At 48.9% G+C, this 26,481-nt stretch overlaps 1 protein-coding gene across 1 annotated transcript in view; it reads right to left on the bottom strand.

The window, feature by feature from the left end:
* Window positions 1-836: 836 nt before the first annotated feature.
* LOC133357681 (polycystin-1-like protein 2) overlaps window positions 837-26,481 on the bottom strand; it is a 46,721-nt gene continuing 21,076 nt past the window's right edge. The window contains exons 6-21 of the mRNA XM_061575772.1: window positions 26,253-26,437; window positions 23,897-24,136; window positions 21,545-21,986; window positions 20,518-20,660; window positions 17,337-17,582; window positions 16,520-16,690; window positions 15,027-15,187; window positions 13,690-13,842; window positions 11,488-12,010; window positions 10,581-10,674; window positions 8,928-9,217; window positions 8,003-8,177; window positions 5,149-5,322; window positions 4,110-4,313; window positions 2,813-3,097; window positions 837-2,592 (exon numbers count right to left, since the gene is read on the bottom strand). Coding sequence (XP_061431756.1) covers window positions 2,039-2,592; window positions 2,813-3,097; window positions 4,110-4,313; window positions 5,149-5,322; window positions 8,003-8,177; window positions 8,928-9,217; window positions 10,581-10,674; window positions 11,488-12,010; window positions 13,690-13,842; window positions 15,027-15,187; window positions 16,520-16,690; window positions 17,337-17,582; window positions 20,518-20,660; window positions 21,545-21,986; window positions 23,897-24,136; window positions 26,253-26,437 — 4,040 coding nt within the window. The 3' untranslated portion in view covers window positions 837-2,038. The remainder of the gene's footprint in view (window positions 2,593-2,812; window positions 3,098-4,109; window positions 4,314-5,148; window positions 5,323-8,002; window positions 8,178-8,927; window positions 9,218-10,580; window positions 10,675-11,487; window positions 12,011-13,689; window positions 13,843-15,026; window positions 15,188-16,519; window positions 16,691-17,336; window positions 17,583-20,517; window positions 20,661-21,544; window positions 21,987-23,896; window positions 24,137-26,252; window positions 26,438-26,481) is intronic.

The following is a 26,481-nucleotide window of genomic DNA, read 5'->3' as shown; positions in this document are numbered from 1 at the left end:
AGCTCAGCGAGACCCTTAGAACACGGATTTTTTTTAAATTTACGGCAGCAGATAGACGTCAAGGAAACTGCGTCACCATTTAATCACGACCAGGACATAATCGGCGCAGTGTAGCTGTCATTGTCTACCGCTGCCAATTTCTGCCTGGGAGACTCGCGCTGAATTTGGTTTTAATAATTCGAAACCGTTTGCCAAACGATTCATTGCGGCACGCTTCAACGGCGGCGCTCACTACACACACACACAAAGTGCTTGCCGCAAATGAACCAGGATACCTTCTGTGATCTCATCAAAGAGCATAAACCACCATCACGTGAACTCCGGTCATCCTCGTAGCAGTAACAGCAGAAGCTTTTGGCTCAGCCATAAAACAAAAACTGTGGTCACCGCATCGCGAGCTTTGAGATTCTCTTCCGCCGTCTGGAACGCTCTTCCTTCCAATATTAGGAAGCCACTGGAACTATGCACTTTTAAATCTATGTTGACAACGAATTTCTATAGAACTGCTTTTGTGTTTCGTTTGTTGTCCTTTCCCCGCAGCTCTGAATAGCACGGTTGGCTACGTACAGTGCGGAATAAGTTAAACGTACATACTGCTGTGTACGTGGTTGCGTTTGTGCTGTACGGCTCTCCGACGTGTTATTGTGGCCGTTCCGCTCGTCGTTCGGCACGATGTCCAAATGTTTTGCCCCACGTGCTGGGAGCTTCTTCGGGAATGGATCATATCAGTCCAATACAGTTCCTGAAAGAAGCTCCCAGCACGTGGGGCGAAACGTCGGACATCGTGCCAAACGACGTGATTTACGACCTGAAAACCACATCGGAGTGTTGTCGTCTACCGCTTATCAACCTTAAGCCAACGCAACAAAGAAGCGACACTGAAGAAGGGTGCAAACACAAGTTTGCCAAGGTCCTTTTCAGACTTATTTCCACATCAAATGATATTGTCAAACATCTAGAATAAACTGGTGTATCTTCTGCAGTTGTTTTGAGATATAATATGAAAATGTAATAAGGTTATTTCATGATAAACTAAATAATTTGGGTAACAGGCGTGTGGGACTGTATTACTTCGACAGCGCGCAGATACAAATTCACACGTGGAACGATTCTTTTTCCAAAAGTGACATTCAGATAATATATATAGAACGATAATATTAATTAATAAACATTGTCAATCCACCGCTGGAGTAAGGCCTCCCCCCCACACCGTGTCAGTCATGGAGTTTTATGACCATACTTCCCCGCACTGGTCAGTGTGGGTAGACGAGGGCGAGCTCCCATGGACAGGTACAGGTGTCACCGCTGTGCTTGTGACCTGGGTCTGGGTACAGACTTGGATACGGCAACTGGATGAACGGTCCGTGGCTAAAGGTGGCAGTAGCGTTATATTTGTGCCTGACTCTCTGTGTTGTATTGCATTATATTTCTAAGTTTACTAGGTTTGTTTTCTCTTTCATTTGTACCTGATGATGATTGTGTTGCAATCGAAACGTCGTATGCTATTATTTAATTTATTTTCTTTCTACGTGACTTTACCGAAAGAACCAAAGAGTAATTCCTGCAGTCACGAAAGCTCCAAATCAAGTTTGGGACACAATAAGTTTGGCATAACGAAGGTATATCCTGATATGTATAGAGAGTATTCCCTCGTTATTCACGAACTTGTTATCTCCGATTTTGGCTATCCGCAAATCGCATCTGGAACTCTACACGATGGGATCGAGAGAGAGAATGCGATGACAAAGTTACGAGAGTGCAAGTGTTGAGAGAGCAAGCGATGAGAGAAAACACGATGAGAGATAAAGCGATGACAGATAAAGCAATGAGATATAGTGATAATATAAGGAGATATGTTATTATAATTGTCACATATTTAATATCTTATATATGCATTTTAAGGTAATTCTTTAGAACTGCTTTTTTGTGTTTAGTTTATTGTCCTTTCCCCGCACCTTCAATTAACACGGTTGGCTACATATGGCGCGAAAGAAGTTCAACATGCATACATATGTAATTCGTCTGTGGCAGACATTAATTATTTATTTGGCCTAAAAAATCCTTTCCAGGCGGGGACAGCGGCAAGCGCTGCCCTGATCTTGCTCAACAGCGCTTCGTGCAACCCCAGGCTGTGCGGTTGCTCCCGCAGGCCCCTTCGGAAGCTGACGAACCCCGCGGAGAGTATGCCCAGCGAAAAGTTGACGATCACGAAGGTGTTCACAGACGTGAAGGCGAAGTAAATCAGAGGCCCGAGGACGCGGTTGGCTGCGTACAGCTCGCCATAGCCCGGCTGACCCAGGAGCAGGGAGAACAGCTGCTCCAGGCACGTGGTGAACGTGCGGTAGTTCCGCAGCGAGCCAGCGAACAGCAGGCTGGTGAGCTGGCCGAAGCTGCAGAAAACGACGAGCACGATGACTGCGAAGCCCTGGATGTGGTCCCGCGCCTCCGAGAAGGCGCCGACGAGCACCTCGAATTGCCTGAGGGACTTCATGTGGCCCAGCACCTTGACGGTGCTGACAAACACGAGGGTCGCCAGCAGTTCAGAGAGCTGCCGGTCCCACGTGACCAGCTCCTGAAAGTTGACAAACCTGTCTATAAAAGAAGAGGGAAGGGCCCATTGAGATTTTGCACTCTGACCGATGTCCATTGAGATCGAGTAATCGTGCCGGCAATCTGTAGACTCATCGATTACAGCACTTACAATAATGGGGGATATATAACCCCAGCTCCACTTTAGACGAAGGAATCAATGACGATCGTTAAATGTACCGGTCCAGAGAGACCCGCCCGTGGAAGTTTGTGAAGAACTTACGCGGATCCGTTCTAAACTTCTCAAGCGTGCGCGTGGCCACGCTCATCTTGATGAAGTAAGTGACCACGGAGCCTGCACCGAGCGTGATGCTCAGCAGCTCCACGATGTTCCAGAAGCTTTTGAAGTACGCCACGCCAAGTTCGGACAAGCGCAGGGCCTCCGTGGCGGCAATGATCACCAGCACGACGGTAAAGACGATGTAAATTACGCCAGTCAGGGTTTCCAATTTGCCCACGAAGCTCTCTATCCTAAACACGTGGATGTATGCGTGCCCATACGCACCACCTGAAAAACAGTGAGCAACATACGTCAATTTAACACGTAGGCTTTTGCGACCAATATTTCCCGTAATAGAGGTTACTGGGTTAGGTCGCGTAGAAATAAATTGTAATTGATATGCGCACCTGATTGGCTCACAAGTGAAAACATCACATGTACCCCTCTATTTAAGACTGAAACAAGAGGATTTCTCCACAACTATGGCTGTCGCCTGACGATGCTGGCTGTAATTACCAGTGAAACGTTGTACTCGAATTGTAAATGTTGTGGATTTATTCTCCAACACAACCGGTGTGCTGTACTAGTCACGTGACAAACCTTACTAATTGGTTGTTGGGTGGTGGCGAGTTTAACGACACATTTATATTTACGCAAACTAACCAAAAAACCTCTTATGGATAACATATGTGAAGTAAATACACATTCTTGTGCTGTCATTATAATAATAATGTTCTGAAGAATGGTGATACTGCCGTGGTGTTAACGGTCAACCCACTGGCCTTGCGATCCAGAGGTCACCGGTTCGATTTCCCCGCACGGCAAATGAAACAATGGTGCAAGTTTCTTTAAGAGTGCCGCAGTGGCGAGATGTTAACTGTTTTGCCAAGTATACAGGAGGCCGTCGGTTAGATCCTGACCCTGATGCTTTTCTGTATATTTGGAATTCGATTTTTCAATGGGTTCTCCAGTTTTTCCCTCCACATCTAGAATCAACATAAGCTTTGAGTATTTTGCTGCTGATATAAATTTCCACATGATACGCCACTTTGTTCAGCTATCATATATGGCCAGGTCGCTTCTGAATAAGAGCTACGTAGCTCAGTTGGCCTTACCTGGTAGAATGAAACTAAAATCTAGGTCTCCATGAACCCAACAGTATAAATGGATACACCACAGTTAGTGGATTGGCAGTTTGTGTGTGCGGTGGGGTAGAGTGTGAGTACTTGAACTTCTTCCAAGACGTTCAGCCAGCTTGGAAGAGTAGGCAAAATACCCCGTAGAGGGGCCCTCTTCTTACCTCCTTGCGAGAACTCCAGGAGGAGGGTGACGGAGCAGAAGAGGTCCGTGTTCATGTTGTAGCCGGTGAACTCGGTCAGCACGGCCCTCGTGCTGTGGTCCAGCCAGGAAGCTGAGCTCAGGTTGGCCACGATCTCCGTGCCATCCGCGAGGTTCAACCCCAGTTCGGCGACGAACCCTCCTCCCGGATAGAGCGCGAGGTCTCCTGTGAATTGTAAACGTTCTGGGTTTACTCTCCAACACACAACCAACCGGTGTGGCTGAGCTCATAACGAATTTGCACGTTTTAGTTTACGTGACCAACCCTTACTAATTGGCTGTGTCGGATGGTGGCAGGTTAACGACACGTATATTTAAGCGATCTAACACCAAAAAAAACCCTCCATTATGACCTCCTGGGATGCCACACGGGCGCACAGTTGAGTGACGTGATGCGAGAAGACTTAAGGGAAGGGATTAAAACAGTTGTTGCTTAAACAGTAGTGAATCGTCGTGATTGGGGGTGAGCGATTTGATTCAATATTTAAGATAATAATAGTACATGTGAAGTAGATGGAAAAGTATTGTTGATTACTCGCTCTTTAACAATAATGCGAACACAAACGCAAATATTTTCATGCACATTCCACAGTAGCTGGCCGCGGATGTAGGGAAGTTCGTGGGGGGCAAATGGTAAAATTACAGGAGATTGTTAACATGGAATGTTGGAAAAATTACTGTACCATTGTGGAGAATGCGAACAAAAAATATCGTATTAACTTTCTGAACAACGAAGCCTCATGCCTACTATACGTTACGTATTACATTTCACACTTTTATTTTGTGTTTATATTTCTGTATATGCAGAATCGTTTTTTTTCTGCCTGACCCTACTGGATGTGGAGAAACCGGCTCGCTTGTATTGAAGCAAATGCTGCACTCCCCTGAAGGCTGTGAGGCCGACCAGTCGGCCTTCAACCATAGCCAAGCAACTCCTGATCACCTCTGTCAGCACCCACCCCCCCGATTGCTTTGCACCATCGCACAGTTTTCAATCTTACCGACTGTCGTGAGCCCTTGTAAAGCCTGGGCGGTGCTGTATGACCAACAATTCCGCTGGCCCGATGTGTTCGTGGAATTCGCACTCTGCCACCCTTCCAGAAAGCTGCCGGTCATTTCTTCATCTCCGCCGCCGGACACTTTGTGCTGTAAGCCCATTACATCGTTGAAGCTCTCTGAAAATAAAACGAAACGCGTGCACGCGCGGGGTTAACTTCCTATCCATCTGACAGCGATGCTAGGCAATATCGTGGGGCCTTTTTGGCAGTATCAAAGTATGAAAAATAAGAATAGGTTTTACCATTTCTGGCAATAAAACAGGCGTTAAGATGTTCAAACACCAAATATATGCCTTTTACCTGCTATATTGCCAGAAAGGGTGAATTAAAAACTATTCTTATTTTTAATACTTTGATACTGCCAGATAGGTGTCCCATGGTATGTAGCTGCTCACCCTGAGCTATAAATGCTCTTCATCGTGGCATTGTCTTTGTACTGTTGGTGTTCTTTGGTCTGACACTGGTGAGACTAGGCCATAAAGAAAGCTGTCTCTGGTGTAGGCCAATCAGTTTCAAAGACAATGCCCTTTACTATCAAAGCACGTTTGTTTGCATGTGCACCACAAATACTGTGTGTGGTTAATACAGACTCGAATCCTTGCAAAAGGTATCGATTTGGTGTTTTAACATCTTAACACGTCCTGTGTTATTGCCAGACGTGTGTAATCCTTTCACACTGTAAAGTTTCAGCACGACTGAAGCCGTAGAATTCTAAATATTGTGTAATGATATCACCTTCTTGGTTCTTTCGGTAAAGTCACGTAGAAGGGTAGTAATAAAATCCCTGCAGTCACGAAAGCTTTAAATCGAAAAATGATATCACCGCTTTCTGGAAACGTTATTGCAAAATAGTGTCATTGTGGGTTTGGTGCCACGGTGGGTCGAAGGCTGGCACTAAGTTCCCAGTGCGGGCACCAAGTCCCAGGGCTGGCAGGGGCTTGGAAGGCGGTGACGTGATGGTGACGTGTGGTGACGTGGCGGTGACGTGGTGGTGGGTACAGGGAGCACTGTGATTGGTCTAAGCGGTGCGTATGATGAAGCCAATAGCTTTACCTGGTAAGATAAATAAAACGTTTGATTTGTATATATTTTTTAAAGTGATTTGTTTACCTTTCCTGTACTTTGCACCCCTGTCGTGCTATTCGTCCTGTTTGTTGTTGTAACGTGCTAACCCGCCACTACTGGACAGAGGGGGGCATGGTAATAATAATTATACCTGTGGAGTTCTTAGTACCTCTTAGTAACTCTGTCAATAACGATGTGTGCTTAAAATGCTAAATAAATATATAACAGGTGGCGGGTAGGGCAATGATACACAGAGAGGTCAGAGAGACAGAGTGGACAATACGAGTTGGTGACTGCACTACACCGTGGGACGTGATGAGAATCACTTTTTTTTACTTTACCCGATGACCCAGTTGTTAAATTGGTATGCAACAGTAGCTATTAAGTAACAGGCAAAGCCGTCGTGAATCAAAAAGTATTAGGAAAATAAATTTCGATTAAAATTCTAAAATCTTTTCGGCACCATTGCATTTTGCAGTCTCCGACAACTCTTATTATCCACTCCGGCTGGCCTCTCTCGTTACATGTGATAAGGAAGTAAGGACCGTGGCACAACATGTCAGCTATTATTTAATTTAAATGTTACGGCCACATTGTTGTTATCTAGAAACATGCCTTTTAGATTATTTAAGTTATTTTTATGCTTAAAATGTCCACCATAATGACACGTCACTTCGTTCAGCTATCATTTGTGGCTGGGTCGCTTATGAAAAAGCGAATAGCTCAGTGGGCTTTACCTGGTAAGATGAAAATAGTTGTTTTATTCGAATATATGTTTTAAAATTATGTATTTAGGAGCCGTCCATAAACGACGTCACACATCTAGGGGGGTGGGGGTCGAACATTTGTGACTTTATAATTATGAGAGCATTTCAATATAATATTCTGAACATCTGCAGTTTTAGGTAGACGTTGAATATTTTCTAGTGAATTTTCTGCTAAATTTCAGCTTTCCTACAACATCAGAGTGCAGCGCCACATTAAATATGCACTACAATGACAATAGTTTAAAGTGATTTGAAGCATGTTTTATTTTCAAAATTAAAATTTGGTTTTGGAGGGGGGGGGCAGAGCTTTGTGACGTTATATTTGAGGGGGGTCTGACTTTTTGTGACGCCGGGTGACGAGGGGGGGAGGGAGGGGGGTCAAAATCAGCCAAAATCGCGTGACGTCATTTATGGACGGTCCCTTACCTCTTCCATGCTTTGCACTCCTATTGTGTTTTTGCATTGTTTGTTGTCATAACGTTCTGACCAGCCCCGACTGGACGTTTGCGAAAAAAGAGCTTTATAGCTCATTGGATTCCTCGAGTATCAATACATATTTAGATTTTGAGTGTTGTGTTGTGCTTATGCACCACTGCCAATGCAGCAGCAGCGGCAGCAGCGTCACCAAATAATCTGTTGTATTATTCAGTGCGCTGTTCCTAACATGTAAAGTCTTCCTCACTGCTCGTTTTTCGTTTGCGTTGTCCCCCCCCCCGCACCTCTGATTAGCACAGGCGGCGACCACATACGGTGCAGAAAGAAGTTCAACATACGAATACATACATTAGGGTCAGTGGACGTGGGGGTGGGGCAGGCTGTGTGCGTGTGTGGTTTATAATCTTCCTAACGAGCCAGGCGAGTATCGAGCGATCGTTTTGTTTTGGCGCTCGTGGTGGTATCCGCCCCCCCCCCCCGTGACAAAGTCGCCACTGCCGTTGGCGCCGACAGGAGGAAGTTCCACGCACGCGGCACGGATCTGATCTGGCGCAGCCTGCCAGGTCCCACACGGATCGTGCTGAAGTCGCCGAGGTAGTAGCGTTCTCTCCAGCTCATCCTCTCCCCGTTGTACCACGCCCTGGGGTAGAAGTTCGGGAGGAAGCCGTTCTGCATCCAATCCCAAAACGAGCCGACGTCCGCCACCTGCTCTCGGGAATGCAGGGTCACAAAGGGTCGCGCTCGTCACATCGTGAGGTCGTGCTTCATCACACAAGCACACACAAAGTGTTTGGCCACAAACAAACAAACAAACGGTAGATTTGAAGTTTTCGTTACTACTTTGGTTTACTGTAATTTTGCTGTGACGGTTCCACCTGAAGACGGAAGCTTGTGTTGCCTCCGAAACTTCGTGATTTAATTTATTGGTTTTATTTTAACCTACGTGACTTTACCGAAAAAAATAAATAGTAAACAAACTGTAATACCACCGCGCTGCTGATCTCATCAAGGAGTAAAAACCATCGTCACGCTAACTCTGCCTATCATCCTCGCAGGAGCAGCGGCAGCCTTTCGCTGACGGTCGCCGCATCACGCGGTGGTTTCGGACGGAAAGTTTTTCCTTACGATATTAGGAAGCCACTGGAGCTGTGCACTTTTAAATAAAGATTAAAAACTAATTTATTTGCGACTGCTTCTTGCGTTTAGTTTGGTGTCCTTCCTCCAGACCTGTGATGAGCACGGTTGGCTATGTATGGTGCGAAAGACGTTCAACACACATAGGTACATACGTACACGGTGGTCACCCATTCAAGCACTATCCAGGCTCAACCCCCCCCCCCCCGCCGCTTAGCTCCTGACATCTGATGAGACCTGGTCACCTGTGACAGCATTGCCATTCCCCAGTGATGGAAACAACCCTCGGCGCAGACACAGCGGACTCCCCGGAGCACTCACGCGGTCGAAGCCGTCGAGGACGAACGCGTTGCGGACAGAATTCTGGACCAGAAAGGCGTCGGGGTCCCTGCCGCGGTACGCGATGAACGCGAGCAGCGCCGCGTGCAGCAGGAAGAGGACGAGCTGCCTCGCCCGCACCCACGCCGCGCGCTCTCGCTCACGTGCCCGGCGCATCGCCAGCAAAGCGGCGCCCTGCGGGGGCCCGGGGAGGTAGTCGGCGCTCGGCAGCTCCGCCGCTTGCGTCGGAGCTTTGCGGTGGTCGTCTGCTTTGGGCCACTCGAACGTGTCCGCTGGTTTGTACGCAAGGTCGGGCCAAAAACCGTACGAGCGGTCAGTGTATCTGAGAGCGAGACGAAGCGTTGGGCGTCGCTGGTGGCGAGATGTTACGAGACGGTACGGTCACATGCCCAGCGGGACCGCTTCCCCATTCTCCAGCCACAACTCGGAGCATAAGCCACGGTGTAAACAGCAGCGGCTTTTGGCTGGCCGTCGAACGAAAACGGTCGCCGCATCGTGCGCTTTCGGAGGCGCTTCTGCGGCCCGTCTGGAACGCTCTTCCTTCCATTATGTTAGGCGTCATGGTGGCAAGGTGTTGACTACCTCGCCCGGTATACAGGAGATTCGTGGGTTCGATGCCGACCCTGACGCCTGGTGTATATTTGCAGTTTTCATGTATCTCTTTCTCCCCGTGGATTTTCTCCAAGTTCTCCGGTTTTCCCCGCCACATTTAAAATCATGGGTTTAGAGCATTTGGCTGTTGTTAAAAATGTCCACGTGATAAGCCACTTTGTTAAGCTATCATTTGTGGTCAGGTCGCTTCTGGAGAAGTGCTCTTTAGGTCAGCGGGCATTACCGGATAAAATAAAAAATATATATTTTGGTTTCTTTAAAAAAAACCTGCCCTAGTATTTTCTCCCCAAAAGCTCTTCCACCTTGCGCTATCAAGCGCTTTGAGATATCTCGATATGAAAGGCGGTTTATAAAATAGAGGTTTTGTATTATTACAGGGACTCCTCTACTTATGAACATTCGACTTACGAATTTTCAGAGATACGAACAAACCTATCCGTACGTCCAGTTGCCTATTCAGACCGAGAGTCGTAAGTTCAACCTTACATGTTTGGAATCGACAGGAGTAAAGTTGGACATACGAACGAATCGACTTACGAACAGACCTCAGGAATCTAACTCGTTCATAAGTAGGGGAGTCCCCGTATTATCATTGGCATCGTGTCGTAAGATGAAGCAGCGATTTGAATCTTCACGCAAATCACTGTTGTGGTATAAGAGAATGACCCCGCGGAGGAAGTAGATATCGCAGAGCTACCTGTGAGATCCCTTCAAGTGACCTCTGGTTCCACACAGTCGTGGGTGCCACTTACCACCTGCCCTGCCACTGTCAAACCAATATTTCAGACATTCTCACGAGCTGGAATTTTTCCCAATTAAGTGCAGAACCGAATGTGATTAAATTCTTATTTTGTTATTGTTGCTGTGTCTGCAGACATTGGTGATCTGAGACTGTGAACTCTACACTCGAGGACCCGGCCTAGTTCATCCCAGCATCTTAGCAGCGCCAGGTCAGTGCCCTGATTTCTCAGCCACCTCAGACAATGATAATAGTTATCAGTTCCGTTATTTATATAATTTTACCTTTGTCTTTAAACAACTCCAACGTGTCGTCGATGTGCAGCGGCTTTCTCTTTTTCTTCATCAGCAGTGACACAAAAAATGCAATGCATACAACCTTGGGAAGAGAGAACAGTTGTTTTACACAGCTGGTTACGCGACGCTGCCAGCGCGTGTCGGTGTCTCCACAGCAGGCCAAGTTCTAAATCGGTCCCAACGGAATCGTCACCTCAATTCCAGGACATTTTTCAGTCCGCTTTACTTTTCAGATTTTTTTTTTCCCTCCCACTTCCAGCCAACTAAATCATTATTATAATTCGTAGTTATAGTTCATTTAATTTAATTCAAGATTTCTCATCAGAGGGGCAACAAAGGTCAACTTTGCTGGGTTGAGAGAATGCGGAATTAAATAGCCCACATATTGGTTCATATTCACACAACACGGTAACTCACTTTTTATATGGCAAAAAATGCCCTTAAGAAACACTGTAAGGCACAACACGTTTGGACACACCGATTTAATTAACCCGGCGGTCAAACCCATTTTCACACGAAAATTGTATCTCCTTTATGACATTCATAGACTAACACAGAGATCCATTGACTTACACAGATAATTTAATAGGCAAGAGCTTCTGGAACCAGCCTGGTGAATAACTGGAATGCTGTCGGTGAATGATCGAAGCAAGCAGTGCCGTTACCACGTGATTGGCGTTTTTTTGGATTGTATGCACATATGTATGAATTGTTGACCTTATTTCGCACCGCACGTAGCCAACTGCGCTAATCGGAGGTGAGGGGGCGACGCGAATTGGTGACCACAGTCGCACTGTGGGCCACCCTTAATTGTCGACAGGTGCAGGCGAGAGCCGCATGTGGGTCCATTCCCTTCTCTCACGTCAAAACAAAAACGACCCAACGTCGATCTTACCTTGACGGGTTGGACGATGATGATGGACTGAAAGAACGACATGATGAATACGCGCAGCCACAAGTTGGCTTTGTCTGGACCCCACTCCATGCTGTAGAGGATGGTGAAGAAGCCGGAGGCCACCACGGAGAGGAAGACCAGGGACCAGGCCACGAACTTGTAGAACGCGGTCGCCGTGATGCGGCGGCACGGCGGCGGCTTTCTCCGCGGCCCGGGGTCACCCTCCCCCTTGCCGTGGGTCTCGAAGAAGCGGAGTGTGGCCGGGCTGTAGGTCTGCCGTCGGAAGACGGCGACGATGATGAAGCTGACGGGGAAAACGATGAGGTTGCTCATGAGGCCGATGAGCATCTCCGAGAGGCTGAGGGTGAAGGGCCCAATCTGGACGTTGCCGGAGCCGGTGCTGGGGCCCGTCTCGAACCACATGGCGTTGGTGATCATGGTGAGGAAGAGCAGCGACACGCAGCAGGAGATGCGCTGCACGCGGGAGAACGCGCTGCGTGTGGGGCGCATAAAGACGGAGACCCTGGGCGCAAACACAGCAACAACGACAACAAACACCACGAGGTGTAATGATTTGTAAGCAAGTCTGATGCTACTGGTGGAGGGACTAACTCATTTCTTTCCAAATGCTTGTTGTGTTTAGTTTGTTGGCTACGTCGGGTGTGAAACAAGTTCAGTATACATTTGTAGGGTGTTACGGGGGGCAAACAAACACACAAGGGGTGGTTGCGCCCACACGTGTAAGGGTGCCTACATCCACGTCCGCAACGGTTAGCCCTGGGGGGCTGTGACGGCGCTGTGATCCCCCACGGCCCCACCCCTCAGGGGGGAGTTGCTATATAAGGCGGGGAGCCGGTGGGCTCGGGGTCCAGTATTACAGACTTAAACCAGTGAAGAGTGAAGACCAGCAGGATAGGCCCTGGGACTACCCTGGCTCGCTGTCCTTCTAAGGACCGACCAGGGCAAGCCAGCGGCGCGGCCCTGAGAGCCCAGAGCCGATGCTCTTGTAAGAGCCAGTCTGGTTGGCTAAGGGTGCCGAGATCCTAGCTTGGCCAGAGCTGGATCAGCTAGCCTCCCCTAGCTCTCTAGTGGAGGACCTGGGAGCAGACTAGCCGGGCTAGCGCTAGTGGTGTCTCCCTGTTAGACGGGTGAAGGGGCCGTTACCCCTTCAGTGTTGTATACGTTGCCCTGTGCCGAGTCTAAAGTTATAATAAATAAGTGTGCCTCCGACTACGTCGTCTACGTCTCCTTGAACTCACTACACATACATTATGACCCTTTACGAGATGAGCAAGGCATTATGGTTCATTTGTTCATTTGTGGCAAGCACTTTATGTGAAATGAGTGCGACCTTAAAATGATTTGGTGGCGCTGCTGTGTTTAGTTTGTTGGCTACGTATGGTACGAAAGAAATTCAACGAACAGTGCATACATTAGACTAAAGATAAAGGTGTAGCCCTGCAATTGCCTCATCACGCCACTTCTGTCAAAAGGGTATCCACTCAAGATGACCCTGGAGAAGCCCCTTTTGGGGGGTACCTTGGCCTGGAAATTTATAGCAGCAGCCAGTGAAGTTGATTCTAAAGGCGGAGGGAAAAAATCTAAGGACCCGGAGAAAAATCCACGCGACCATGGGGAAAGACATGCAGACTCTGCCTCTACAGGTGTCAGGGTTGGGATAAAACCCATGACCTGTAAACTTAAAAAACCTATATAGCTCAATGGGCCTTACCTGGTAAATTAGATAAATAAAAAGTTTGTTTAGTTTATCAATTGCGTTCATGGGAAATGTCGTAAACCGAGGGAGATACCTGTACTCTAAAGAGGTGCGGGGGGGGGGGAATTGGCTTATACTGTACAATGCTCCACCTGTATATATGTTGGACTTATTTTGCACCATACGTAGTTAACCGTGCTAATCGGAGGTACCGGGGGAAGGAAAAAGACTAAACACATAAAGCAGTACTTTTAAATCTTAATGATTTAAAAGTACATAGCTCCCAGTCGCTTCCTCACATCGGAGGGCCGGAATCCCTTCAATGAGGTCTGGAATCACTCAGATTTGCCCAGAGCCGCAGACACTAAACCAACCGTGTGTTACGCCGAGGTTGCTCGTGCAGTTGGGTGGGGTAAGCCAGCCTCACACGCAGTCATCATGAACGTTGAACCCGCACCGTTTCCGCCCGTGTTACCGTAGCCTACCACATGTGGTCGTCGGTGATCTTGCTCTGCACCGTCGACGAGAACACCATCCCCGTGCTGGGAATGAACTGGAAGCCGGCCACCGGCAGCTCCCTGCACAGCTGTCCGTCCTCAAACTCCGCCGCCAACCAGCGGTCGCACGGGAATGCGAACCTTTGGACACAGCGCAACTCAAGTGCCGTTCGTTGCTCGATGGTGGATCAGACACAGGCGCGAGGGGGTGAAGGCACGGTCCATGCAAGTGTCCACCGCTCTTTGCCACTGCTGGCGGAAGGGCCCCCACTAGAGGGAGCGCTAGAGAGGGGCAAAGTGGTGGCTAGGAGATGTTAACTACCTCGCCTGATAGACAGGAGGTCGTGGGTTCGATCTCGACTCTGACGACTGTAAATTTGGAGTTTGTGTGTCTCTCGCTCTCTCATCATCATCACAGTGGCGATATGTTAACTACCTCGCCTGGTATACAGGAGGTCGTAGGTTCTATCCCGACTCTGATGCCTGTAAATTTGGAGTTTGTATGTCTCTCCCCGTGGTCGCGTAGATTTTTCTCCAAGTCTTCCGGTTTTCCCTTCCATATGTAGAATCAACACGCGTTTAGAATATTTGGCTGCTATAAATGTCTGTGTGATGAAAAGCCACTTCGTTGAGCTATAATTTGTGATGGCCAGGTTGCTTCTGAAAAAGAGCTACGTAGTTCTTTCACCAGGAGATCGATCTGGTGACCTCTGGATTGCAAATCCGGTGCGCTGACCATTATGCAATGAGAGCATCCTTATTAATTTCTTAATTGTATTTCAATATAATAGGGTACTGTAATAATTGCATCAAAATTTAGGCACGTTGTTTATCGATTCAATGATTAGTTAACTAATATGTCACATGAGATGCTTGGCTAAGATCCAAATGAACAAACGGATAATGTGTCCAACATTTAAACTTAATAATTTTTGTAGCATTGGTTCAATACAAGCAAACTCCATTCTGTACAAAGACGTATCTACGTATGTATGTTGAAACTCTTTCACACCGTTAAGTAGCCAACCAATCGGAGGTGCGTGGGAAGGACAACAAACTAAATGCAAAAAAGCAGTTATAAAGCAATGAGTTTTCAATCTGGATGATTTAAAAGTGCTAGGCTCCAGTGGCTTCCTAATATTGTAAAGAAGAGCGTTCCCTCCGGCCGCAGAAGCGCACCTGAAAGCGCGCAATGCGGTGACCATCTTTGTTCGATGGCTGGCCAAAAGCCGCTTCCAAGCAGCGTGAAGTCATTAGCTCAGGGCGGATTACTTTTAGACCGATAGTAGCGCGCACACAGACACACGCTGACCGAGGCGACGTACGTTTGTTTGGCGTGGATGTCGTGCAGGAGGATGTGCCGTAGGAACCAGGAGCCCTGCCCTCCGGGTCCGCTGTTGTCATGCCAGATCGTGATGTTCCTGGGCTCGCCCCAGTAGCAGGGCACGGTCATCTCGAACGTGACCGTGCTGCCGCGGCTGAAGCCCTGCACGAGACCGCATGCACACACGCGCTTACTCATATGTCCCTATATGCAGGGGGGCCGGATTGAGGTGGTGGGCCTTTGCACAAAGATGGTGGTCACCGCATCGCGTGCTTTCATATGCGGTTCGGCGGTCGTCTGGAATGCTCTTCCTTCCGATATTAGGAAGCCACTGGAGCTATGCACTTTAAAATCATCTCGATTGAAAACGACTTTATTTTTGTGTTTCGTTTGTTGTCCTTCCCTGCGACTCCAATTAGCAAGGTTGGCTTTGTACGGTGTGAAAGAATTTCGATTTAAAGCTTTCGTGACTGCAGGGATTCATCTTCTTGGTTCTTTCGGTAAAGTCACGTAGAAGGGAAGTAATAAAATAATAAAAATAAAACATAATAAAACAATTCTCACGACGTTTCGGCCACAACGCAAGCAGCCGTCCTCAGGTGAAAACCAGGTCCGTCGAGGCGACAGAGTCTGAATGAAACAGCACACGAGCTTGGAGCATATATATAAGCTGGGCGCATTGACAAAGGAATTTGCATATCAAAAGGAATTTAGCATATTTATGGGAAATGCAGGAATGTGATTAGTACTGCATATGCATGTGCATTATGCAGGATTAACAGCATCAAAGGGAGCTGCAGTTACTGCTGCTGCTGCAATTGCTGCTGCTGCAGTTGCTGCTGCTGCAGTTGCTGCTGCTGCTGCAGTTTCTGCTGCTGCTGCAGTTGCTGCTGCTGCTGCAGTTGCTGCTGCTGCTGCACTTGCTGCTGCTGCTGCAGTTGGATAAGGCAGCAACTGCAGCAGCAGCAGCAAGTGCAGCAGCAGCAGCAACTGCAGCAGCAGCAACTGCAGCAGCAGCAGAAACTGCAGCAGCAGCAGCAACTGCAGCAGCAGCAACTGCAGCAGCAGCAATTGCAGCAGCAGCAGTAACTGCAGCTCCCTTTGATGCTGTTAATCCTGCATAATGCACATGCATATGCAGTACTAATCACATTCCTGCATTTCCCATAAATATGCTAAATTCCTTTTGATATGCAAATTCCTTTGTCAATGCGCCCAGCTTATATATATGCTCCAAGCTCGTGTGCTGTTTCATTCAGACTCTGTCGCCTCGACGGACCTGGTTTTCACCTGAGGACGGCTGCTTGCGTTGTGGCCGAAACGTCGTGAGAATTGTTTTATTATGTTTAATTTTTATTATTTTATTACTTCCCTTCTACGTGACTTTACCGAAAGAACCAAGAAAAAAAAGGTGTGAAAGAAGTTCAAGATACGGAACACACAAGGCAAATAATAATAATCAGGATATTGAATATCAAGCGAGAGGACTCTTACCTTGAGGTGTCCATTGTGCAGGATGCGGGTCCCCGTGTCGCCCAGGCTGAAGTGCACGGAGAAGTAGACCCTGGACTGGGTGCCGGCTCCTGCCCGCATGCCCGTGACGATGCTCAGCAGGTACACATAGGCGTGCGAGTCGTCGTTGTCCACCAGGGGCCTGATCGTCCACTGCGACGCAACATGGAAAAAGCCCCGACATTTACAGACTGTATCGCCATTTGGGCAGCTTGTGCCAATTTACGCGGGAGATGTTGGTGGAAAATAATGGCGGTTTTTTTTCATCATTGCCACTTTCGTGCCAAAATTTCGCCACAGAGTGCCCCTCCACCGATGTACAGGGGCACCACAGTAGTGAGATATGAACTTCCTCACCTGGTATGTAGGAGGCTGTAGGTTTGATCCCGACCCTGATGTTTGTTGTATATTTGGAGTTTCTGTGCCTCTCTATCTCTCCCTGTGGTCACCTGGATTTTTCTCCAGGTCCTCTAGTTTTTTCCTCCGCATTTAGAATCAACGTCCATTTAAGGGTATTTGGCTGCTATAAATTGCCACGCGATCATAAGCCACTTCGTTGAGCTATCATTTGTGGTGGACGGGTCACTTTCTGACAAAAAGCTACATAGCTCAGTGGGTCGTACCTGGATCAAACCCGCGACCTCCTGCATACCAGGCGAGGGAGTTAACATCCTGCCACCACGGCGTTCGATTCCAAGCCACGGCTAAAGTCGGTGGCATGCGCTATCTGAACCGGGGGCATCCTATCGATCAATCTATCGATCAATAAATCGTTGTTTCTTCCCCAGTGCCTGCGTACATTGTCTTTGTCGCGGCGGTCGGCCCTGCGGGCGTAGAGCAGCAGCAGGAGGTAGAGCAGCAGGATGGCGATGACCGTGGAGAAGACGGCCGCGTTGCTCCTCAGGTCGAACTTGGCGAACACCGTGGCGAAGTCGATGGTGTTCGGAGGCACGAAGAACTCAGCGGCGAAGGTGGCCTTGGCGAGGGCCCCCAAGGTCAACGTGGCCACGCAGATGGTCTCCTCCGCCGACGAATCTGGGTGCACCTTTGCACGATCGAGGTTGAGTCAGGTTTGCCCTTCCTGCACTTTTTTGCACGCACTCCTTAATCACGTATTTGTATCGTTTTGTTGCTATTGTTATTGTTGTTATTGCAACATTCTGACCCGCCCCCAGACTGGACATCTGCGAAAACGAGATTTTTTGCTCATCGGATTCCTCCAGCATGAATAAATAAATAAATCGATTTATATTTCGAATCTGATAATTAGTTTAACCAGGGTGACATCTCAAAAGAGCAGGAGAAGTCTGGTTTGCAAAAGGTGACACCTGGGTCAACAAAATTACAAAAGCAAAACAAGATGACATGTACGTATGTATGTACATTGAACTTCTTTCACACTGTACGTAGCCAGCCGTGCTAATCGGAGGTGTTCAGGAAGGACAACAAACTAAAAAGAAAAATCAGATCCCAAGAAATTAGTTTTCAACATAGAATTTGAGGTGCATAGCTCTAGTGGCTTCCAAATGTATGTGTCGTGACTTCGCGGATGTCACTGTGTAATGCCGGCCCTAGAGAGGCACGGCGTGCGATGTAACGACATCGCGGACACCGCGTATATGTGGGTGCAGTACCGGCCCTAGAGGGGCTAGGTGAGCGCTGACTGACAGTGCTGGATGGCACCACGCTCTGCATGCAGTGCCGACCCCTACAGGATAGGGTGTGAGAGTGCCGGCCATGGCAATGGGGTTACTAAGGGCCATGGCACTCTGGTTGACCCTAGAGGACACGTGACCGGTAAAGTCTACACAGGGGCCCCAGGTGGGGGCTAGGGGTGGTCACGTGTCAGGGTCGAGATCCTGCTCGAGTATTCTAAAAGATGGTCGTGGCTAAGGGCGGAGCCAGCCACACCACAGAGGATATAAGCCGGGTCCCAGAGAGGGACCGGCTGCTGCTGTTCATCCTGAAAAATCTACGTTCAACGTTCTATGTCCTACAGAGTCACCAACACGTGGACGGGGAACCAAGCTGTGGTCCGGTCCATCATAGCTAGTTAGTTACGCTGTAATTAGTATAGTTAGCCTAGCGGTCCACCGCCATAGGTTGTTATCTGGTTTCAGGGGCAGTTACCCCTTTGTGTTGGTATTAATAAATGTGTTGCCTCCAGAAAGTACGTCTGCGACTCCGTTGAACTCACTACATATGTATGTATGTTGAAATTCTTTCACCATATGTAGCCAACCGTGCCAATGGAAAGTGCGCAATTGATGAAGCAAATCGAAATTGGAGCAAAAAACAACTGCGTCACCTCGCAAGCAATGAAAAATATTGCACAAGCATGAATCGAAGTTACATAATGATTCCCCTGTAGCATAATTAGGCTCGGGCAGGTTAAAATGTTTTAAGTTCATAACAGTACAATTACTACTAACTTACAGAAACGTGAAACGGATATAGGGTTACTGTTGCGATAATATGTAAACAAAAATATGTCGTGTCAAATGCAATTCCCAGTGAACCCGTAGGGTGTACAGGTTGCGTCAAGAGTAGTCTGAGACTGAACGTAACAATTTCATGATGATGATATTTATTTACCCAGGAAAGTCTCAAGACTCGGGGAGGGGGGGGGGGGTAGCCTGTTGAGTTTTACAGGAGATGAGGGGCTATTCCACGCATCTTCCCCAATTGAGTAATCGGCTGGTAATATTATTTTAGTCACCTCTGTCACTGCCCAGGGCCTTTTGCAGTGACAGAATGAGAATCGGAAGGAGTGTCTTTCCTACTGAGTAAAGTCCGTAGAGCGAAGAAGAGCTCTTTAACGAGGGTGACTCGTCCAGAAAACATCAAAGTATCCCTCGATTATAGATTAAAAAAACTTAATAATACCAATTATGTTGTAAAATTACATTCACACTTAAACTTTCGTGATTTTAACCGAAACAGTTGAAATGGGGACAGAGATGATGGAGTGGAAATGCCAAACGATTTGGGACAGCAGCGATATAAAATGCTTTTGATTCGAATTTCGCACGAAATCTGGGAACTGTTAATTGGCAATCAGACATGCATCGCCGCAGATGGTGTAGGATTCTCTGATGGTAAAAACAGGTCGGACAAATAAAGGGCAGATCTACGGACAACAGCCTTGTAAATGAAAATTACCCTGCAGTGAAATTGTTCTCTTATATCCAACCACATTTGTCCAGCCATGGCATAGATGTCACAGTGACGCGTCTTCTGAGCTGCATCCACTGTGAATCGTAATGCAGCACTGTGTGTGTATAATGTAATGTGGGGAGCGGAAGTGTAGCGATTATCAGGCTGCGCTACGAACCTGGTGACCCGGGTTCGATTCCCTCTTATGGCCAACACGAGTGACGATTATCTGAACCGGTCCTGGTAAATATTGCCACGAGGGAGACAAAGGCGGCCGGGCGTGGTGTTGGCTACAAACGCCCTCATGTCCTGTGCTGGCGTCCATAGGTGCTCGCTAACAGCACTTGCCCCAACAGTCTGTTTTAGGCTTTGTCTTTGTAATGTAATGTAAATAGTCATTTAAGAAATGCATTGCTGACCCATCACACCGTGTTCATTAAATTAAATTAAAATTTTCCCTCGAAGTGGTTGAACTCAATGTTTTTGTCCTTGAGTTTGTCGGGTTGAGAATTATTCCATGAGACAGTGGCCCAGGAACCTTTGGAAAGCGCTGTCGCTATGCGTCTCTAGGCCGGGGATTTGTGTCAAAACGACGACGACGATGAGATCACCACGAGCAGCAACAGACCCGAGATGTTTTCGTTTTCCCGATCATTGGCTACGGGCGCGCACAACTCCCGACAAATAACGGCGGTGCACTCGTGTACAGTCAGACAGAGCTTACACTTTACACGCTGTGGAACCGGAAGTCCAATAAAGTCAAATTCGACCCTTAGTAACTTAAAATAATTTCCCCATCGGTGGAGTGGGGATGCATCACTCACCTGAGCCACACCGGTCACCCAGACGTTACGTTCGGGGTCCCACATCTTGCAGGTCAGCCTGTGGAGCGACATTGCCATGGACGCCGTGACGTTGTTGTCGAGCGCCCTCTTTGCTCTCCGATTGCTTGCATCGGTCGAGTTACCTGCGGCAATAAGGACGAGCATTGTGTGAAGCATTGGGGGGGAACGTTTAGAAGTTGAGTGCCGGCTGGAAAAATCTGTGGTGACTCTGCGATTTCAGCGTCTGGAAAATTGCCACAGAGCTGCGTCCACCTCCCCAGCTGTTGATCGCCAAGACCCAGGGGTCAAGATTTACCACCGTATAAGGCGAGGCCGTGTTTGCAAATTCCCGTAAGATGTAGAGCGTGTGCTCGATACTCGCCGTTTGCATCGCATGATCTGAAACCAGGATTGTAACCGAGATCTGCGCTGGACAACATACACACCTCCGACTAGCACGGTTGGCTACGTACAGTCTGAGAGAAGTTCAACATATGTATGGACGTGGGGGAGAATAGAGGCACAGTACCTGATGTGCGTGTTGAGTGTTGTTACATCATCATGCAAAAAAGCAGACACACATAAAAATACCGTACGTGGTAAATAAACCGTTCTCACAGCCCATTAATTCACACATCTTTCAACGGATGCAGCTCTCTTATGGCACTTGTCGACGCCGAGGTGATAATCTTAGCAGCGTCAAATCGCATAGAGGTGGAACATCACCCCTCGTGTCCCGAAAAAAGACCTCATTAGGTAAACTGTGTAGAGCTAGAATACCACCCTGTGTTCCAGAAAACAAACCTCATGAGCTAAACCGTGTAGTACAGCCGGAACACGTGTTCAACAAAGCCGCGTTGGGCAAGGTTACCCCGAACAACCGCTGGTTTTGCTGCGCCCCCTTCTCTACACTTCCCGCATCGTGGCCGCGTTGTCAACCACCCCATGCGCCGGCCAGGTTCGAGTTCCCCCACGCTTGTCGATTCCAAGCGATCTGTCCGGCTCCCGGTTCTGAGCGGAGGCGTACCGGTTTCCCTGAGGCCCAGGAAGTAAACGCCGACCTTGACGCTGCCGCTCGGCACGAAGACGGAGTACTGCCCGTCTTGGGGGAGGGAGAATCGGAAGTCGTAGTCAGGAGGCCGCGCGGACGGCGTGCCGTTGAACTTGAGGAAGACCTCCAATTCGAGCTCGCCCGTCGTCGTTGTCGTCGCTGGCGGCGGCGTGAACTTCATGAAGATCGCCGAGGCGGTCGTCTCGATGTGGAACTTGCTGATGGCGAGGCAGTCGGTGGCGACGGTGCAGTTGGGCACGGCCATCGCGAGGGGCTGCACGGAGTCCCGGTTTCGTAGGCTCACCACAACGCTCGCGCCCGAGCCATTATGCTCCGCGCTCACGCCCAGCTGCACCACGGGAGAGTTGATTCTGGAACTTGCGTCCCACACGTATGGGTTTTTGTCAAACGAAAGAACCTGTGAGAGACCATGCGGAGAAAAGAGTGCAACTTTTGCTGGCATTTTTTAAAATGCAAAGTGTAAAAAAATAAGTCATGATAATTTGCAGATCTTTGTCAATCAAACAGTCAATATGATATATGAACGGGCATATCATCTATGTTCTATCATAAGTATACTAGGCTGGCATATCCCCTATCTTAGGGGGAATGACGACAAACTTAACACAAAAAGGAGTGATAAAGAAAAAAAAGAACAAAAATATATCACGACGTTTCCATCGCAACACAAGCAGTCATCCTCAGGCGGAAAAAATAATCCAGCAGTGGAACTGCTGAACCAGGAAGAAACACAGCGAGAGAGCTGTTACAACAAGAGGTTATATATGTGGCGAAGGGCGATCAGGCGGGGTCTGAGCTGGAAAGGAATTCTATCCCCGCACGCAAGCACGTCAGTTGTGTTAATGGGGGAGATTAGGGAGAGAGATTAGCATAAAATGAGCTTCCGTCGCCGCATAATAGTATCGCCCCCGCATATACCCACAACAGCAGTGTTGATGAGAGATTAGCACTATGTTTATGGGAGAGATTAGGCAGAGAGATTCGGGGGATTAGCAAGTTAATGTAATGTCTATGTGTAACACAAGCTGCGGCGCTGCCAACTGCGCTGTTAGAGGCAAGCGTTTCCATGCAAGAGAACCACCGCAACGGTGGTCGTGCCAGTGAGACACACATCCCATCACACAGCCAGAACCATCGATACAACGAGGCTAAGGGAGCAGAGGTGGCCATGTTAGTGGGACCCCAGTCCGTTAATGCAGAGGGACATAACAGGGCAATGCAACTCGGGGAGTCGGAGATAACAGCCAAACGGCAGGGAAGAATGGAAGCACCACAGCAAGTTACGATTTTGCTTGGCCATCTTCATTCGATCGCTGAGCCAAAATCTGCCAATGTGAGGATGACCAGAGTTCGCATGATCATGGTTTATGCTCCTTTACGAGATCAGCGAGGTATTGTGGTTCATCTCTGGCAAGCGCTTTGTGTGTAATGAGTGCTGGTGGTGTTGTCGTTGTTATTGCAACTATACCTCACCTTACGGAGCAGTCACCCCCGCAGGGCTTGTAGGAAGCTCGAGTGTAAGCAGACGACTACAGAAGTTACACTTTGCGTTTGTGCGTGCGATCATTCATATCCCCGTCAGATACTTTTCAAAATCACATTCAGCCCCGAATACGGAAAGGGTCCCCCACCCGTGCCTTATGGCCAAATCACCCAGGGGGGCACCATATCTCGATCGGCCCTTCGAGGCTAAGCAGGTTTGAGCCCGGACAGTGCTCCGATGGGTGACCACCCGCGTACATCAGGTTGTCACGCGTGGCTTTTGGCACTGGCGGTCAGCGGCGCAGCGACAGCAACTGTTGCGCTGCACATCTACGTGCTCCCGCGTCCCTGCTGTCCCCAGATCTACCGACCCGCACACCAGCCAAAGGTGCGTTTTGTGAAGTATGGTCAAGTTACCCCATGATCTGTGTGGTGCGGGGAAGCCCCCATCTAGCAGCGGAGCAGCAGCACGGGCTGCACGTGCACGCGTACCACTTATAGGTGAACACAAGAGCACGCGTATCATTGCTGTTGTCACGTGGGTCTCTTTAAGTCAATTCACATCAATTGGCAAGAGAGAGTGCAGCGATGGCACATTTTGTTTAAACAAAATGACACAACCATATTGCAATGACAAAGATCCCCCGTATAGCCTTAGCAGACTGTTGGGGCAAGTGCTGTTAACCAGTAGCACCTATGAAGGCCGGAACTGTGGCACGCGAGGGGGTGGGTGGCCAGCAACCACGCCAAGGTCGCCTTTGTCTCCACAGTGGCGATGTTTACACAGCGCACCACATGCAATAACGCTGGCACACACACACGCACCTGTATGTTGGCCGTCTGAAGTAGGAGCTCATCTGAAACGTTCGTGAAGGACGCGTTCAGATTGGTAAGGCCATTGTCCCACTGTTTGTCCTGCACGCTGCCGAGGGTGTTCAGGCCGATTGTGACGCTGAGGTTGTTTGCCGTGACCACGATCGGCTCTTCCCCAAACACCATGGCGTCCAGCATCATGCCGGTGAAGTCATCGATTGCCTGCGTGCAACTGTCAACCACCTGCATCGTCTGCGGGGATGATGGAAGAGGGATGAAGCCAAGTGCCCTTAACTCAACACGTTCCGTGCCAATAACATCATTGTGTGTGTGTGGCATTAAAATGAAAAGTATATACAGCCGACGATTCGGGAAGTGGCCCTTCTTTAAATCAAATGAATCATCTATGCAGAAGGGCCATTTGTTGAAACGTTGCCCATTATAAAAAAAAAAATTCCTGAGGTCATAGTCCTATTGACGACTGTGTCGACTATTTTTTCGTCGTTAATTGTGCATGTGGGAGCGCCACTGCCAACGCTACAGCAGCAGCATTGTCGAATAACGCGTTAATCTTTAATTGCAGTGCGATTAGAAACGGCCGGGTAGCTTAGGGGGCACGGTCAATGGCAGAGCTACGAAGCTGAGTCAATCCACCGCAGGATTAGGGGGGATCCTCCCAACGCCTGGGCAGGTCACGGGGGTGAGCGGACCCCGGCCTCGAGGCCCCTCTGTGCGGGGCGGTGAGGCCGGGGAGGCCCCCGACCTCAGAACCCCAAGTTGGATGGAGCACCGAGAGCGCTTGGATTGGTGACCGCCACGCACAAACAGCTTGCCACAGCAGCCGTGGGCTTGCACAAACAAATGAAGGTACAATACAAAGTCTTTTCCAAGTTTTCTCTCTGCTTAATAAATAACATTGCTTTAATTTATTTTCATACATAAACTATATATATTTAAAACAACCCCTTTGAACTATTTTCATTGCACCAGGTCAGGTCCACTGAGCTGTGTAGCATTTTTTCAGAAGCCACCTGGCTATCGCACATGATAGCGCTCAAGGAAATAGCACATCATGTGGCGGCACGTGCCCCCGCCCCCAATGATCGGATCGAAATCCCTCATTTCGATCGGATCATTGGGGTTTATTAGTAATAAATCGGCATTTTGCGACCCCCACTGCCACTGTGTAGCATATTATTATTTGTGAGAGACTCTTAGAGATGATAGGACAATAGTCCTGAGTCCATAATTGGCAATAAGTAACTGCAACGCAGTTAAGTGACTCTCATAATTGAGCGCAGCTGCGTCTACAGGACACGACTTCCCTGAAGGAATTCACCTTCAGCGAGCGCGATGCCGATCACACGACGCGGTTCGAATTCGACCCTCGATCAATGGCTGCCCCATCGCCGCACACGCGTCGAATAAAAAGCAAGGGATAAGTCCTTACCAACTAACAATTCCTCTATCATTTTTCATTGCTGGAGGGGTTGCCCCTTCTACCTGAAAACCCTGGCTCCGCCATTGCTCCAAACGCACGTTGATTCTAAATGTGGAGGGAATGGCCGCACTGCACCGACGTTAGCTGTGACTTAGAATCGAACGCCGTGGTGGTGGGATGTTAACTCCCTCGCCTGGTATGCAGGAGGTCGCGGGTTAGATCCAGGTATGACCCACTGAGCTATGTAGCTCTTTGTCAGAAAGAGACCCGGCTGTCACAAATGATAGCTCAATGAAGTGGCTTATGATTGCGTGGCAATTTATAGCAGACAAATACCCTTAAACGCACATTGATTCTCAATGTGGAAGGAAAAACCGGAGGACCCGGAGAAAAATACACGTGATCACAGGGAGAGAGACATACACAAACTCCAAATATACAGCAGGCGTCAGGGTCGGGATCCAACCCACGCCCTCCGGCATACCAGGCGAGGTAGTTAATATCGGTGGATAGGAGATGTTAACTACCTCACCTGGTATGCAGGCGTCAGGGTCGGAATCGGCTCCATGAACTCCTGTATACCCAGGCGAGGTAGTTAACATCTCCTAGCCACCGTAATGATGATGAGAGAGAGACACGCAGACTCCAAATATACAGCAGGCATCGTCAGGGTCGGGATCGAACTCACGACCTTCTGTATACCTATGCGAGGTAGTTATCATCTCCTAGCCACCGTGATGATGATGATGAGAGAGACACGCATACTCCAAATATACAGCAGGCATCGTCAGCGTCGGGATCGAACCCATGACCTCCTGTATACCCAGGTGAGGGAGTTAACATCTCCTAGGCACCGTGGCGCCCCTATTCAAGCTCCCCCCGCATGCATGTCCGTGTACCCTCTGATAAGTTCAAGTATCCCCTCACCTGCGGGGTTTGTTGGGCGAGCCGCTCGCGGTACGCTTCGCTCTGCTGGAGCCGGAACCTATCGGCCTCCTGCGGGTTCATGTCGAGGCTGTCGGGGGAGTAGTCGGCGTCGAGGGCGGCGACGGCGGCCGCGGAGACGCGGTCGCTCGACGTCCCCGTGAGGCCCCCGACGACGCCGACCAGGGCTTGAGGCCGGAGACAGGGGTTGGGGGGGGGGGGTCGGGGGAGG

The sequence above is a fragment of the Lethenteron reissneri genome, chromosome 59 (assembly GCF_015708825.2).
Source record: "Lethenteron reissneri isolate LAM-NWPU_2019-01 chromosome 59, ASM1570882v1, whole genome shotgun sequence".
NCBI lineage: Eukaryota > Metazoa > Chordata > Hyperoartia > Petromyzontiformes > Petromyzontidae > Lethenteron > Lethenteron reissneri.
Note: the sequence above shows the minus strand (reverse complement) of the source record. Positions and strands in the feature narration are given on the sequence as shown.